The sequence below is a fragment of the Protopterus annectens genome, chromosome 16.part0 (assembly GCF_019279795.1).
Source record: "Protopterus annectens isolate FY-2018-M chromosome 16.part0, PAN1.0, whole genome shotgun sequence".
In the NCBI taxonomy this organism is placed as follows: Eukaryota; Metazoa; Chordata; order Ceratodontiformes; family Protopteridae; genus Protopterus; species Protopterus annectens.
Window position 1 is genome coordinate 648609468 of NC_056750.1, and position 17082 is coordinate 648626549.

Genomic DNA, 17082 nt, shown 5'->3' on the forward strand with positions numbered 1-17082 from the left:
TAGTTATTTGTGCAGCAGGTTGCCACTTTGCCTTAACCAAGGAGGTGTAGTGTTGTTTCCATCTAGGGAATTTATATACTGTACACTGATTTAATGCTGGCTGCATGGGGTTGATGCTGTCTATGGAAGAATGTATTCTAGGGTGTTAACAAACCTTTACCAAGTACAGAAAAGACTTAAAAAAACAAAAAGTCAGAGTAGGTCTGACTGAGTAAGGCTGCCTTCTTGGTATGCTCAACAAAGTTTATTGCAGAGCTGAGCCACACTCTCAATTACTTAAATGTCTGTACTGACTTAACAGGGGTGCTGCAGAAAAATTTTAGTATTTCATTTTGGTAGGGCCTGAGTAAACCACTTCAAGCCAGCCTTAAAATTTTGCCCATTTGTATTCCCAATAACAGTCTAATTGGAAGTTCTACCAAGACCAATGTTATAATGTTTGCAGCATGTCAAAAACTCTTGCCTTATCCATAATGGATCCCTTTTATAAACTTCAGCTTATTTTAAATATCGAGATCTGACTTGAGCAGTCACTTACTTTTGAACTCTGTTTTGAACAAACTTAAAGCCAAATTCAATAATAACAGTTTTCTGTTCACAACATCTTTCTCTATTTACCCTGAAGATAGAAATGGAAAAGGTACTTTGGTGCTCAACAAAAAATATGGTTTACCACTTCATCTGAACCATCACAAAAAAAAGAAAAAAAATCCAAAACAGTAACAGGATTTTGCAGATACTTTACTTTTTGTCACACCCCCATGGTGAATACCAGTGCACTGTGCAGAAGCAAAATGTTTTCAAAGAGTAAGGAGTTATTTTACTTGCTTTTACTGCTAAGAATCTACATCTTGAGGGGGTTTCCCTTCCTTACCATTAGGCTAATGAAAGCCTCCAAAAATGTGACCTGATATCTCGAACTGACCAGTCTGCCACACTGAGGTGCCCAAATCACATGCTGTACTGTAGTAACCACACCTACTCAGTTGTTGGCCCTAAACTTTGGGGGTCACTACCATCTTCCCTAAAGAATGATTGCTTATTTGTATTTATTGACAAGGAATCTCTTGGTACTTGGAGCCCATTTTAAGCAGAAGCACATCTACTATGCAAATTACAAAAACTCCACTGTGCAAGTTACAGTTCTTGAAACAGTTCAGTAATTTATGTGTATTCACAGATTGCGTAGTGTAAGTAAAACAGGCTGAACAGGAGAAGAGCCATGTTCAAATGACATAATTACACAAATAAACTTGTTAAGAGTATTCTGTATACTAAATTGCAATTATCGACCACTGGTCTTAATATAATGATTTCTAATATGTAGGGAGTATGTTTTTTTATTGAAAACTAGCTTCAGAGACTGTTTCTGGAAAGACCATATCAATCTACAGTTCTCCCCCTTGTTAGATATAGCCAGCCAAGGGGGTATAGATGTAAAGGCCCCTGCGTGGAGGTTTGTGTGATGTTGCCTGCCTCCAAAAGCACTTGTACCAGATTTACATCACCTCTGGAGAAAGGGGGGACCCTACATTGGTCAGATCTTTTCCTTAATAAATCTTGTGATATAATGACATGGATCATATATCTGTACGTGTGTGTGTGTGTGTGTGTGTGTGTGTGTGTGTGTGTGTGTGTGTGTGTGTGTGTGTGTGTACATGTGACATTTGCAAACTAAAAAAGCTAAACATAACAGTAGGAGCATTTTTTAACACAATCATAGATCGTTACTAGGCTAACGACCTGGGGGCCTTTCTAAGCCTAGTCAAGTTTTCCTGAAAAAATAATCATGTTCTTTATCTAAATAGGACATTGAAGGCCAGGAATTTATAAGCTATCTCTGTCCATAAGGGATAAACTGTCTCCAGAGATGAACAGACACTCCAGTTGAATGCAGTGAGATTAGAACCCCTACCCAGCTATCTGCATAACATAATACTTAACACAAGTGCCACAGCACAAGTCTTATAGACCGATGTTCTTCTGACTATGTGCGCGTGCACGCAAACACACACACACACACACACACACACACACACACACACACACACACACACCAGTTGACTGCGGTGAGATTGGAAAACCTATCCAGCTAGTTACACAAGCTAGAAAACGCAATACTTCATGCAAGCTCCATGGCACAAGTCTTTAAAGGTACAGACTAGGCTACCTGTCCTTCTGGGGCATTTTAAGCTTGTCAGTTTCCCAAAGGTGAGAATAGAACCCCTACCTAATTATCTACAGAATACTGTATGAGGGGGGTGCTGAAAAGTTCTAAGCCCGAACAGCTTTCTAAACTCTGAGCATTGTTTTGCCTCTGCAACTGAAAAGAAGAGGGTTATTTCATCTTGTAAATTGCCAGTTTGCAGAATTGTAACACTATGTTTTGACATTGTTTCAGATCATATCATTGATTGAACCATGTCAACAATAATTGTGGAATTTTCAAGTGTGGAACTGTGCGCCATCATGAATTTCCTATTCCTGCAGAAGAAAACTACAAAGGAAATCCATGATTGAATGCTGCAAACATTGCGTGACAACTTCCCTTCTTATTCAGCTGTGAAGAAGTGGTGTGCAAAGTTTCAGCATGGAGATTTCGAGACTGAAGATGCAGCAGGTCTGTTGACAATGAACATGACCTGATTTTGGTAGATTGGCGAATATTTACTAAAACAATTGCTGAGACACTACAGGTATCCAGGGTAAGTATTGGCTTTAAAATTCATGAGCACCTGGGTATGCAGAAGCTGTCAGCCAAGTAGGTTGCCAAATGTTTGTATGCCCATGAGAAAAGACATGGAGTTGACAATTAAGTTTCATCAAGCTGGTGCCAACTTTTTGGAATGATTAGTTACTGTTGATAAAAAATGGTTACGCCACTATGATCCTGAGAAAAAACAGCAGTCCATGCAATGGTGGCACTTAGGTTCACCAAGGCCAGAGAAGTTCAAGACCTAAAGGCCAACAGAAGAGGTCATGTCCACAGTGTTTTGGGATCAGGTGTTGTAATGACTGACTATCTTCCCAGTGGCCAAAGTGTTAATGCAGAATACTATTGTAACTTACTGTGGTGATTAAAGGAGGCACTGAAAGAAAAAAGGAGAGGGAAACTGTGGAAAGGAGTACTGTTTTTGCAAGACGATGCACCTGTTCACAAGGCAGGCAAAACGATGGATGTTTTGATGAAACTGGGATTTAAGTGTATAGACCATCCACCCTACTCGCCTGATCTTGCTCCATCTATTTCCTGTTTACAGACCTTAAAAAAAATTTGAAAGGGTGACAATTTTTGAGTTATTTGGAGGTGATTGCAGCAGTGGAGCAGTATTTCAGTGACCAGACTTCAGACTTTTTTTGGCAGGGTTACAGAAACTACAGACACGATGTGCCAAGTGTTGAACTTTGGGAGAATATGTTGAATAACTTGTAAGTTTCATGTCATTTCCTTCTTGATCGGGCTTAGAACATTTTAGCACCCCTTGTACTTAATGCAAGCACCACAGCACAAGTCTTACTGACTGATGCTGTTCTGATTATGCACATACAAACACCAGGTGACTGCAGTGAGATTAGACACCTAACTAATTAGTTACACAATCTAGAAAACTCAGTACTTTATGCAAGCTCCACAGCACACATCTTTAAAGGTAAGTACTAGCCTGCCTGACCTTCTGGGTCATTTTAAGCCCGGACAATTTCCCCAAGGTGAGAATCAAACCCTGTACCTCTTGTCTGTGAATTAAACACCTTGGCCATTATGCCAACCCTCCCCCCAATAAATTTACCTTGTGTGGGAATAGAACTCAGGTCTTCTGCACCAAAAGCAAGTGTGTTACATGTTGCGCCACTGTTTGTGTATATATATCTATATCTATATATATATATATATATATATATATATATATATCTATATCTATATCTATATATCTATATATATATATATATATATATATATACACACACACACACACACACACACACACACACACACACACACACACACACATTTTATATATATATATAGACATATACACACACACATATGGTTATTATGGGAGTAAAATACCTAGATACACTCATCAAAACGGATAACTCATTGAAAGTTGCCATTTCCTCAGTGCTAGTGTGACCCTTGGTTATATTTAAGTATTTAGTGGGAGTGCATTTGGGTGCAGACCCTTTGCAAAAATGCTTGACATCTACCACTTGGAGAAGGGGCATTTTCAATGAATGGGGTCGTGATGACTTACCCATTTGTGTATTTAGTTACATTATAAGTTTCTTAACAACTAGTGATACAAGCAGTTGCAGAAAGTGGAGCACATGGAGTAGAAATGGAATATAAGAGAACAGTGAGTAGTAAAGGATTGGAAGTGGTTAGTGAAAGTGGTGTTGAGCAATAACCATAACTGGGTACAAGAAATGATTCATAGACATGGTACAACAATGGGTAGAGACTAGGATATGCAGACCTACATTTTGGGTGTATTAAAGAGAAAACAACAGTAGATGGTACAGGGAAAGGGAAAACGAGAACAAGGAAAGCACTATGATAAAGCACTCTGTGAATAGGATTGATGAGGAAATAGAGAAGAAAAGCCTAAGTGAGAGACTGACATTAATATTTGAGGGAGAGAAACATAGTGATATTTGCACTACAATGATGGCAGTGATGGAAACAATGTTAGTGGATGGGGTATGAGAAAGAGAATTAGCAATAGTGATATGAAATCATGATGTTCCATATCTGAACAAGGAGGTATTAACATCAAGGTTAAAGAGGCAGAGAGAACAGAAAGATGCCAGATTTGAGCAGAAGTTAAGAGCTCAGTAAGGGTGGAACACCCATGACTTAATATTTAATGATGGAGAAGAGATGAGAAGAATAGATGTGAGAACAAAAGGAAGGTATTATAGAAATCTAATGTGAGGAAAAAGGTGGTGAAGATTCATTGGCTCAGTGTGCCTGCCTTACTAATGCTTGATAACTTGGAAAACTCCAAACTGTAATACTATCACCACACAAGACAGTGTCAACTGCAGACACATACACCAACAAACATGCACAATACTAAAAATATCCCCTTATCTAACCTTTATTCTAACCCTAACTCACCAAAACCCACACAAACACATTCCCAGTCCTAATACCAACAAGTTTACCTCTCTCTGAATTCCAAACACCAACATTTTGACCTGTAAACATTCTGATAGTGCCCTTCTGAGTGTGTACACTCTGAATGACAACTATTTGTTTTTCATTTATGTACCTTTGTAGGAAAGCCAGTGGTACCATTATTTTTTTTTTTTAACAAGAAACATCTTTATTAAATTATCATGTATGACATAGGCAATCATACATTTATATAAATGAAGACAAACCATGTTGACATTATTTTAGTTGAAAATGTTATACATCTCAAACTATATTGACATAATTGTAGTTGCAAACATTATACATCACTTAAAATCTATCCAGCCTTTGTCAAACATTACATAGCTCGTTCAGATCCTGCCTTCTTTTAAACCTTGTTCCTCCTCTGCATGTATTGCTCTCACAATTCCCATTTTTTCCTATATAATTTCTAAAGATCCTAATTCCAGTTTTGTCAATGTTACTATATTTACTACTTCTCATAAAGTTGGTTTAGACTTTGATTGCCATTTTCTAGTCATTGCTTTTTTTGGCAGCCACCAAAATTAGACTATATGTAGGCAATTCTGATTCTGTATCATAGTTCAAAAAATAATTTCCTTAGTTACACCAATTTACTCACCCAGTATCTCTGACAGAGTAGTCTGTAGGGAATCTTTAAAGTCTGCCAACTCATTACACTTCCAGAAAATATGTTCCCAGTTGCCTCTTTTTTTACCATCATACCTACAACATTTGCTGTCTACCTTAGGAAGACTTCTTTGGTGTTTACTTAGGGTATAAAAGTACCTATGTAAACACTTTCAAGCAAAGATCCTAAATCTTCTAGACTTTGTTGCATATTTATATATATATATCTTTAAAGACCACGAAAAAACAAAAACCAGTGAAAGCACAAAGAAGCAGTCCTACAACGCAGCAAATCCTTAGTAGTAGATGAGCGTTTACTTTGCAAAAGTATACCACACTTTCGTGTCAAGTCTAAGCATAAACTTTATTCAACAAAAAAAGAGCGTTTTCGCTGAAGCCAATGCTTGCAGCTTCTTCAGAGAAAGATTTAAAAACCCGCCACTTCCCAGTTTTTATAGTCACGTCAGTGCGTGATTAAGTCAGCAATACATTTTAAAATACTAAAACCTGTTCCCGCTTTAAATAAATTAGTATACCCATTTAAATAAAACTGTAGGAACTCTTTACAATATCAAAAGGTACATTGTACTGGTAAAAATGTTACAAAGTAGCCACTTGTCTAAACCCATGAAGTTTACATTACTTCGCCAGCAGTCAATAGCTAGAAATTAATAACATCAAGTATGCTCTTCATGTTAGAACAAACTCCTTAGCTTTTTGTGCATAAACAATTAATTACTTCATTAACATTTTCTTTAAAAACAAACTCTGAAACATCAAATGTATAAATAAAAACTGTATCTAAGTCTAAAAACCAAAAATCCAATAAATATTGAAGATAGAAAATAAATGGACCGTCAAGAAAATAATGGTAATGATAAATTACCATCTTGTAAATAAATTATTATTAATCAAAGAAAGGGAAACATGCCCATTTTTAAGTCTGCTTATCTATACAGTGTAGGGTTCTAATACACTCTAAGGGGAACTTAAACAGCAGTTAAAACTTGTTTAAAGTTAACCTACAAGAATAGTTAGCGCTTATAACTCCTCATTTTTAATACGTTCCCGGGTCTGAATGAGCATTGCAATATAGCATGCGTATTAAAAATGAGGAGTTATAAGCGCTAACTATTCTTGTCAACATTTATTTAAGACTAAAATAAGGTTTAAAGTGTAATTTTTAGTAGGTTAACTTTAAACAAGTTTTAACTGCTGTTTAAGTTCCCCTTAGAGTGTATTAGAACCCTACACTGTATAGATAAGCAGACTTAAAAATGGGCATGTTTCCCTTTCTTTGATTAATAATAATTTATTTACAAGATGGTAATTTATCATTACCATTATTTTCTTGACGGTCCATTTATTTTCTATCTTCAATATTTATTGGATTTTTGGTTTTTAGACTTAGATACAGTTTTTATTTATACATTTGATGTTTCAGAGTTTGTTTTTAAAGAAAATGTTAATGAAGTAATTAATTGTTTATGCACAAAAAGATAAGGCGTTTGTTCTAACATGAAGAGCATACTTGATGTTATTAATTTCTAGCTATTGACTGCTGGTGAAGTAATGTAAACTTCATGGGTTTAGACAAGTGGCTACTTTGTAACATTTTTACCAGTACAATGTACCTTTTGATATTGTAAAGAGTTCCTACAGTTTTATTTAAATGGGTATACTAATTTATTTAAAGCGGGAACAGGTTTTAGTATTTTAAAATGTATTGCTGACTTAATCACGCACTGACGTGACTATAAAAACTGGGAAGTGGCGGGTTTTTAAATCTTTCTCTGAAGAAGCTGCAAGCATTGGCTTCAGCGAAAACGCTCTTTTTTGTTGAATAAAGTTTGCGTTTAGACTCTTGACACGAAAGTGTGGTATACTTTTGCAAAGTAAACGCTCATCTACTACTAAGGATTTGCTGCGTTGTAGGACTGCTTCTTTGTGCTTTCACATATATATATATATCTCCCCATTGTTTCATTGTGCATTGCTTATCCAGTCTCCCTTCCCAATCCTTTCTAACCTTCTCTGATTGATTCTTACAGTTATCATGCAATATTTTGTATGATCTACTTATTATTATTTTTTAACAGCAGCTTATGTTCTAGATTTTACAAAAAACTGGTCTTTCGCTTAGGATCCCCCTATTTCTTTTTCTTCGCCTATACTCTGATATCAGTCTTTGGTAGGGGAAAGCAATCTTTATCTTGCAGTCCAAATAAATTCCTGGCCTCTTCCCATTCTATTACATTTCTGTCTCTAATTATTTGCTTCCAATACCTTGGTTCTTTTACCAATTTTCTCCAATAAATTCCAGCTCCTTCTTGCCTGTTGTTTGTATCCCTAATTGCAATTATCCTTATCGGTATAATCTCCTTTCTCTATTCCCGTGTTGGTTTAATTCTCACAGTACTTTTTTTACTTTACTTTATGAGTATATTATTCTGCATGGTTGTTATTCTCTTTAAGGATCAGCATCCAAAATCCCAGTCTCTCCTTGTTTCTTGAGCTTTCCCCCTGTTTCATCATCATCCCTTTCTACTGTGAATTATAGGTTACCATACCAATTATAGCCTTGCATTTCTGAGTCTCTTATTTTCTTTGGCAGTGATTCTAAGTATAGTGCAAATAACAAAAAGGAAAGAGGACACCCCTGCCTGGTTCCTCTGCTCGAACAGAAATTATCAGAGAGGAGCCCACCCACTTTAATTTTTCCCTCCGATCCCTCATCTATCCTCCTAATCTACCTTATAATTTTATCAGGGAATGCAAATGCTTCCATTGCCTTGCTCATAAACTCCCAGCTTACCCTATCAAATGCTTTCTCTGCATCAAGACCCACAAACAACAGTGGTATTTTCTTACATTCAGCTTCCCTCTGGATCATCAGTGTTCTTTTAATGTTGTCAAATGTTTGCCCCCCCTCCAGAAAAACACATTGATCCATGTCTATCATTTTCTGCATCACCTTTGCCATTCTTTTAGCCATTATAGACATAAACATTTTATAATCATGGTTTATTGATTGAAATGGGTCTGTATGAATCTGGATCTGATGGGTCTTTATCCTCTTTAGGTATTATAGCCACCAACACTTTCTTCCAGGATGTTGGTGCTTCTCCTCCTCTTAAATACTGTTAAACAAAACATTCCAGATCTTTACCAGATCTTTATCATTTTTTTCCCTCCTAGCTTCCAAACTTTCTCAGGAATACCATCTATTACTGGAGACTTTCCTGTTGATTGGTTATACATCACCATATTTATCTCATCTCCTCCCATCCTAACTATTAGTAATTGAGCCTCCTCTACCGCTAGCCTTGGCATATTTAATTCTTCCATAAACATTTCCATTTTTACCTTTTCTTGATCTCCATATTTCTATGCTTTTTACAGACTTCCATAAAATTTCCAAAATATTTCTAGTACCTCTACAGGATCGCATGTTATCTTCCTTGTTATAGGCTCCCAAAGCTTGGCGACGACCCTTTATACTTTCTGTTCCCCAAGTTGTTGCGCTAAAAGTTGTGCTCTGGTATTATTATCAAAAAACAGTTGCTTAACAGCAATCTTTCTAAACTTTATTTTCTGCTTAGCATTCTGCAATTGCTTCTCCTCTTGTTCTGTGCGATTCTGCCTATTCTGCGATACTTTAACGTATGTAAGTGCTTCTAAATAATTCTAGTTGCTTCTTAACCATCTCTCTCTTTCTTTTATTTCCATCCAAATTTTAAACTCCACTTTAAGTTTATCTAACCCCCTAGCTATATTTTCAGAAGAAATTTCTGTCTTCTTTAATAACTCCTGAATAATTTCCAGTACCCATTCTTAAATTCCTCTGTTTTTAACAGATAGGTGGGGAATCCCCAGTGTCTCATTCTTATTTTGTTACCCTGCATTTTTATTTTAGTTGTTATTGGAGAGTGATATGAAGTAGTTATTGGATGTGTATCAAAACTTTCAATGAAATGCACATGTTCCTGTGAAATGTAAGCACTGTCTAGCCTAGCCCAGTTTTTGTATCTTGGGGAATAATATATAAATTCACTCCAAACTCCAACTACTAAATTCACATCTTCCATGCCAAATATTTTCATAAATTTCTTCAAAAATGTACCCTCCTTTGTTATATTTCCTTCTGGGTCCCCCAGACACATCTTCCCTGCTGCAAGTCAAATTCCAGTCCCCACCTATAAGTAATATCCCCTGCTGAAAACTGATTATTTCTCCCAGAATTTTCTTCAGCTCCATTATAGCAATTTCAGGTGGAATGTAAATACATGCCAGGGTAAGTTTTCTCCCTTGCCAGTAGCCCCTTATTATTACATATCTACCTTGATTATCTTTTTTTATCCTCTTCTGTCACTATTGGAGTGCCTCTTGCAATTAATGTAAGTACTTCTATTTTACTTTGTCTGAGGTATTCCGCTAAATAACCATCCTGAAAACCTTTCTTTATCAAATTCACATGTTCATTCTTTCCAAGTGTGCCTCTTGATGCATAGCTGTTTGCAATCTACATTTTTAATATAGTTCAGTACTCTTTCTTTTTTTGTATATATTTGTGAGACATTAACATTTATAGATAATATCAAAATGGTCATTATGTTGAAAAGTTATTTTTTACCACTTTTTATTTGTAACAGTTTTTTTGTTAAGCATCTATCTCCAGCTTTTGTGTTACGTACACACACTAATATTTGTCAGGTTGACCTATAATACCATTGTTACTTGTCATATCCATTTGAGCCTGTGTCACATCTTACAAAACATTTTGTTCATTGAAAGCCCTTAAACAGAAAAAAATACACCCCAATATACCCCAGAAACCTAATAGCTTAATGTTAGCACACAAAACTATTTACATCTTCAAATATTGAAGGTTTACCTTTCTAATAGGAACGATTGTCCAAAACTGACAGGCACACTTAACACTTGGTAAACCTAAAAGACAGGTTTTCCATGCTAATGGTACAGCCTGTGCTTCAACTAAATGCTGTTTGGTTTTGTCTTCCCTTTATTGCTGTCCTAGAATGAGAAAACATATGAATGTTTTCGGAAAATATCATGTACTAGCCACTGAAAGGAAGCCATTTAAAAAAAAGAAGTATTCTGTTTTTATTGCTGTCTATCAGATTGTCTCCATGGAGGCATGATAACCAGATACAAAGTTGCTTATACAGGTATTTATTTATTTATTTATTTGATAGAGGAGAACTTTATTAAGTTCAGTGTCCATTTTTATTTATTTTCTTTCTCTAAAACTTGTTACTAGATAATACTAGATAAAACCAAGAGCCTTAATCCAGCCATTCTTCTATGCAAGAATGAGAATACCATGAAGTTTTGTAGTAATCATTAGTATTTGGTTAAAAAGTAGTAACAATGTTGTTTTACTTAGTCACCTTCGTAATACCACATTTCCTGAAACATGTTGTACATGGCATTGGTGTTTTTTTTCAAACAGTTTTCTTAACATTTCGTGTGTTTGCTGCGGACGACATTGTTTTGTCTGTAAATGTTATAAGTTGACCCACTTTGAAGGATGTCTGCATATGTGTCATTGCCTTGAGCCAGTGTAGGTCAGCCTTTCACTGCTTTAAGAACAGTGTTCAGACTTACTGTGCAGTTGGCAGTTAAGTATGAGCAGCACCATAGATGAAGCCAGGTATACACTATATCAGCCATGGTGTACTTAGATATTTCTAAGGGGGAAAGACTTTACTAAGCCCAACCGCACCAGGTATACATTGAAATAGAATAATTAAACTAAAAGGCTAGAATTGAGCTAACTAATAGGATAACTGGGTTCAGAAAGATATATAGAGGCTGCAGTAGTAACTGTCCAAAATCTGCGGTGGTGGTGCTGCGGTAGCATTGTCGCCTCACAGTACGACGTTGTCCTGTTCGATTCTCAGCTAGAGCGTCTAATGTGTGGAGACATACGTGAATGGGCGTACCTTCGCTGAAGGTTGTGCATCAGAGCTGGCAACTCTGCACGTAAAAATCTACTGCCAATCATTAGCGGAGCGGAGTTCCGCTGTGGCGACCCCTAACCGAGAAAAGCCAAAATACACAACAACAATAGTAACTGTCCAATCACAGGTTATGTGCTGTATTTTTAATTCATTATTTAGTATATTACCACCAACTGGCATACTGGTTAAGGTCTTCGATTCCCTTGTACAAGGTGTAAGGTTTGATCCTGACCATCTCAAACCCACCAATGAATGGAGCTGTGCACAGCAGCACAGTCTCTACATGGTGCCCTGTAGGGGGAATAGTTGTATATACCAACCGCTTTGGGCATCTACTGTAGTGTGCAGTATCCCCAAGATAGGAGAACACAGATTACAGACTATGCACCATGGCAGGGTCGCCAATTAACTGTGCAAAATATGGCTCTAGGTGATTTTGTCACATTAATTAATGTCACCAAATGGGCATAGGTTTTTGTCAGTGATAAGTGGGTTGAGGTCCTGGCCTACTCCAGCCTATGCCAGCTGATAGCTGGATGTAAAACCAGTCAAGCTGCCAATCATGAACTAAGAATTGCTACACTCAATATAGGTTCACAGACAGGATGGAACTTGAATGAACTGTGTGAAGAAGATCTGCGACAGTCAAGCATGGGTGTCGAAGAAGGCTGGATTGTGATGAACCATTTGAGCCACATTTATTCTTCTGGGGTAATCCAGCAAGGAGTATGCAATTTGTAAAAAGTAAGGACACTAGGCATTGAATCAAGAGAGATGGTGACAGTTAACATGACAGCCTGACCCTATGTAAAAATGGGAAAAGGGGGGTTGATGATTTAGCATATATACTGCATACTCTAGTGAAAAGTAAATTTCTACTGGGGAAGTATCAAGCCATTCCCCTAGACAGCACTACTGCCTGTGCATTGTTTTCTTGCAGAGGGCATCACCTAAGCATAGGCTTACCCTTTGAAAATTTTACTTGGATTCATTTTCAGTGTTAGCTTTCAAGTGCAAGTCTGTCTTGTTTTCCACCATTTAAGATCAGTCTTTTATTTAAACAGAGTTAGTAAAATTATGAGTGTCCCACAGCCTGCAACTTGTGAAACTCAGTGTTTTCGGTTTGAAACTCATAAAAAAAAAATCTTTATAGGTAGTTCAAGTCCACTCATTTTTGTGTGCATACTGTTGTAGAAGTTATAGTTCTTAGTAGACAAAGGAGATTTTTGGGAAGGTGGAACATCGTGATGTAGAATAGTGGCTCCATTGGCAATGACAGGTAATTGCAATTTCTGGTACATTAATGTTCAATGCAGACATGTATTTCTGAAACTACAAGAGTTTACATCTCTTTGTTTACCAAAAATATATTTCTAATTGTTAATATCGGTGTTCTTCCTTTTCTATCTACAGGTTTTCTGTTGCCCCTACTGCAGCTATATCAGTCAAAATGTGGAACAGACCCGAAGTCACGTGAGCTCCCAGCATGCTGTGCAACCAACTTTTCGGTGTCCATTGTGCCAGGAGCAGTTACTTGGGAAGGTCAGCCTGCATTTCCATCTGACACACGTCCATAATGTGGTCTCAGAATGTGTGGAAAAGCTTCTCCTGGTGGTAAGTGTCTGTTTGGCTCCTTGGTGGATCAAGGTAATAGTAATAATTCAGAGGTTTGGGTAGTTGTTGACACTGCTAAGGTGGTAGACAGTCTATGAGCTATGGATGATGTACTGCCAGACTTTAGTCAAGAGTTTGAGGATTGTGATACAAAAGAACACTGTCTATGGGTGCACTGCATATACAGAAACTGGAGAGGAAATTGGATTTCAAAGTAGGAAGTTGCTTTCCACTGAAAGTGTAGTTCGGCATTAAGGAATTTGCAAAAAGCAGACCATTAAGTTATTAAGATACATTGTTAGCATTGTTGACATAGAGCAATACAGCTCTAACTACAATGTAAATAACCCATATTTGACTTATGGCTCTGGTACTTGCTGTTGCTAGCACAGGGGGAAAACAATGATGAATTTGGAGCCCTCATATCTTCAGGTTGGTGGGTGTGTATGTGTCTGCTAGGGGCACCTGGTTGTATTAATAACAGTACTGGTGGTGATAGCAATGCTGGCCATTAACCCATTGCTACCAAAGAAGGGGGGGGGGCTTTTGAGGGAAGCATCACCACAAAGGTGGAAGCACTCCACTCCTGATACTGTTGCATACCTTACCTGTCATCACATATACTAGGGAGAGGGAAGTCTTAAAAGAGAAAACGCTCTCTGACCCATTGGTGCTGGGATCATATGACCCTTATGTGCTGCACCTCCTGCAACCTACTAAATAATTAACGCAGTGTGTTAGTGCTAGTTGTCTGACCTCTAGTCCAGGAATATTAAGCCAGACAAGGAGAGCAGACATTGGGGAAAGAGGGCACTGATGTTGTTCAGCGTATGGCTGGCATAGAAAGAGGAAGATAAATAAAAAATATATATGTTTTTAAGACACATGCAGTGTTCTAAAACATTGGTTAATACTTTTAAGTGCCTTCAGTGTTCATGTGGTCCATCAGGCCATAATGAGAAGCAGGTATAACCAGATAAGTGTTCAGAAATGAGTAGGTGAGCTGCAATGTACGTAGAATGTACTATAGTATCTGAGAAGGGGTGACTGGCAGGACAGGAAAATAAATGCATGGAAAGGTTTGATCAGATCCTATTTGACCAATGTCCAAAGTGTTAAATTTCCCAGTACTTTAAGCACACTAGCATAATTTAGAGGTAGAGTTGCAGAGACTTCAGAATGGTCAGCCATGCCGGTACCAAAAGGCATATAAGGAGAGCCTGGGAGAGCCAGAGCTCCACCTGTTCAGGATCAAGAAAGCAAGCATGATGAGTTCATACTAAAGAGATGGCTGGAGGTTTGTTCCTGTGTGAAACAGGGCAGATGAAGCCTATGGAGTAGCCATGTTTTTGTATAATGATTGTACCAAAAGCCCTAGGCTTCCAAAAACTGTAACAAGATTTAGGTAAAAGGAGACCTGCTGTAGAATGGACATGGAACATTTTCATATGGCTGTTATTTTTAACTCTTCCACAAATTTTGTTACATAAATGACTTATGGACATTATTTTCAACCTTTAACTGCAATATTCATCTGGGTCCAGAGATAAACTGCTGTAGTTAGTGAGGTCCAGTGACTGGCTCTTTAAACATCTTTTTCATAAACCTCTGCATTGCCCTTTAGTTAATCATGTGGACATTTACTGGCTGCCTTCAGCACTTGCTCCTTACAAGTGGGGTCTAAGGTCTTGCCAACTTAAAATGTTACTCTTACACACACACACACACACACACACACACACACACACACACACACACACACACACACACACAGAGCGACCCACCTAACTGGGGATCATGGGCTGTGGAGTCATTGTTATTTTAGTCCAAAGAGACTCTTACAGGTGTAGCGTTACTTCCCAGAATGCAGTCTTGAGAATATTGGTTCATAGCAGAGTCAGCAACTTGCCCTGATACTGGGTATCATGGGAAATTAAAATGTCCACTTATTTCATTTACCACTGATATAGGTTCATTGGGTCCCTTGTGAAAAGTTATATTGCTAAATATCTGTATAAAAATATATGTAAAATATGTAAACTAAGTTATAGACTGTTGTATACCTGAGTGTTCAAATACTTATTTTGCTTTCAGACTGTAGGTAAAGCACTAACTGTAAAACTGGACTTTCCTCATATGTATTCTGATAGTTAAAAGAGAGATGACAGAAATTTTGTGTTAAGGGAATGCAAGACATTGATCATTATCTTGAGAGCAAAATTTAGAAACATTCTCCATTTCCTGGAAATGTCTGAGAGTAGAGCTTTGTTTGATATTACAACCTTTGAAGTTTTCATTGGCTCTCAAAGCAGTCTTCTTTTTGAGATGACCCCTGATGGGAAAAACAAAATTAAAAGGAAATGTGTTGAAAATTAACCTAACAATGCAAGTTATACTTACATTTTTATTATTCAGAAATCACTTGGATATTAGAATAAATTGCCATGTTTTATAAGAAGTAGAAATCCAGGCTGTTGCTGATTAAAAAAAAAAAACAGCAGCAACAAAAACAGTATTTATGGGTGGATAGATATTTAGGCCTGGTGTTAGTCTACAAAGCCTTGGTGATATTCAATCTTGAAGTCATAATCTATAGACTGTATGTTCTACTTTCCGGTATTGTGTATGTTATCTTAGTACCTTGCTGATATGTTCATTGGTTCATTAACCTGTATGTGCTTCTAGAAGATTTTGTTTTATTAGAGTTTCACTACCATCTCCAACAGAAGGAAGACTTGACAGGAAACCAGCCTCTTCCATGTTATGGATTTTTGACATCCTAGGTTTACTCATAAATTCTGATAGTTCTCAGTACTGGTGAAAGAAATAAAATAAAAAAGATGATACTTTAATATTCAAGGGCAAAGACGATGAAATTACATTTAATGGTGCAATGAAGAGCTGAACATGTCTGCTTTACCCACTGTTTAACCAGAAGCATTCAAGCATTCATTCAAGTTTTTTTTTTTTTTTTTTTTTGCGGGGGGGGGGGGGGGGCAGAGCTGCCATCTGAATTGTGGCTCAGACTGCAAAGGATGGTAACAAAAATAGAGTCTAGAATGGGGTTTGCAGTAACTTAAAAAAGGCTTGTGATGCACAGCTTAGGGATTCGTCAGACAGATTAAACTTAACGTGGGATAGTACATGGCTTTACACTTGGCCACAAGTACCCCACACCTGTTTGAAGTGTAAATCAAAAAGTAAAGAAACAGTGATAATTAAAAAAAAAAAAAAAAACAAGATCATTGCTGATAATAGCTAGGGGAGTGGCCGTATTCCTTGTAGGCTGCAAATTCCATAAACAAGATCTGATGTCATTCAGGGCTCACAGAATAATGAACACATTGCACAAAAGTACTAATTCTGTCAGGGTTACACCACTGATGCTGCAGTTAGATTACAGCGTGCTGCTTTGACCAGTGCTTTCCTGAAGAGCATTTCTAAGGGTACTGCAGAAGGTAAAACAGTATTTAAAGGTCTGCCTTCTGTATTATAAAAAGGAAGCAGAGCATTTTATATACCACAAGAGTAGTGCAGAATTTTAACAAACATTTTAAAATAGACTGAACAAATCACTGGTTTCTTTTATCTCAAATGATAAATTTAGATGGGTCCCTGTTGCAATTATATGCTTGAAATTGTGTGATTGTAATAAACATGAGAGAATATCATACCAAATTTAACTGAGGTACCTCA

General features: G+C 37.2%; 1 protein-coding gene across 1 annotated transcript in view; it reads left to right on the forward strand.

Moving 5' to 3' along the window:
- LOC122790920 (zinc finger homeobox protein 2-like) overlaps positions 1 to 17082 on the forward strand; it is a 515963-nt gene that overhangs the window by 419335 nt on the left and 79546 nt on the right. The window contains exon 7 of the mRNA XM_044058604.1: positions 13186 to 13386. Coding sequence (XP_043914539.1) covers positions 13186 to 13386 — 201 coding nt within the window. The remainder of the gene's footprint in view (positions 1 to 13185; positions 13387 to 17082) is intronic.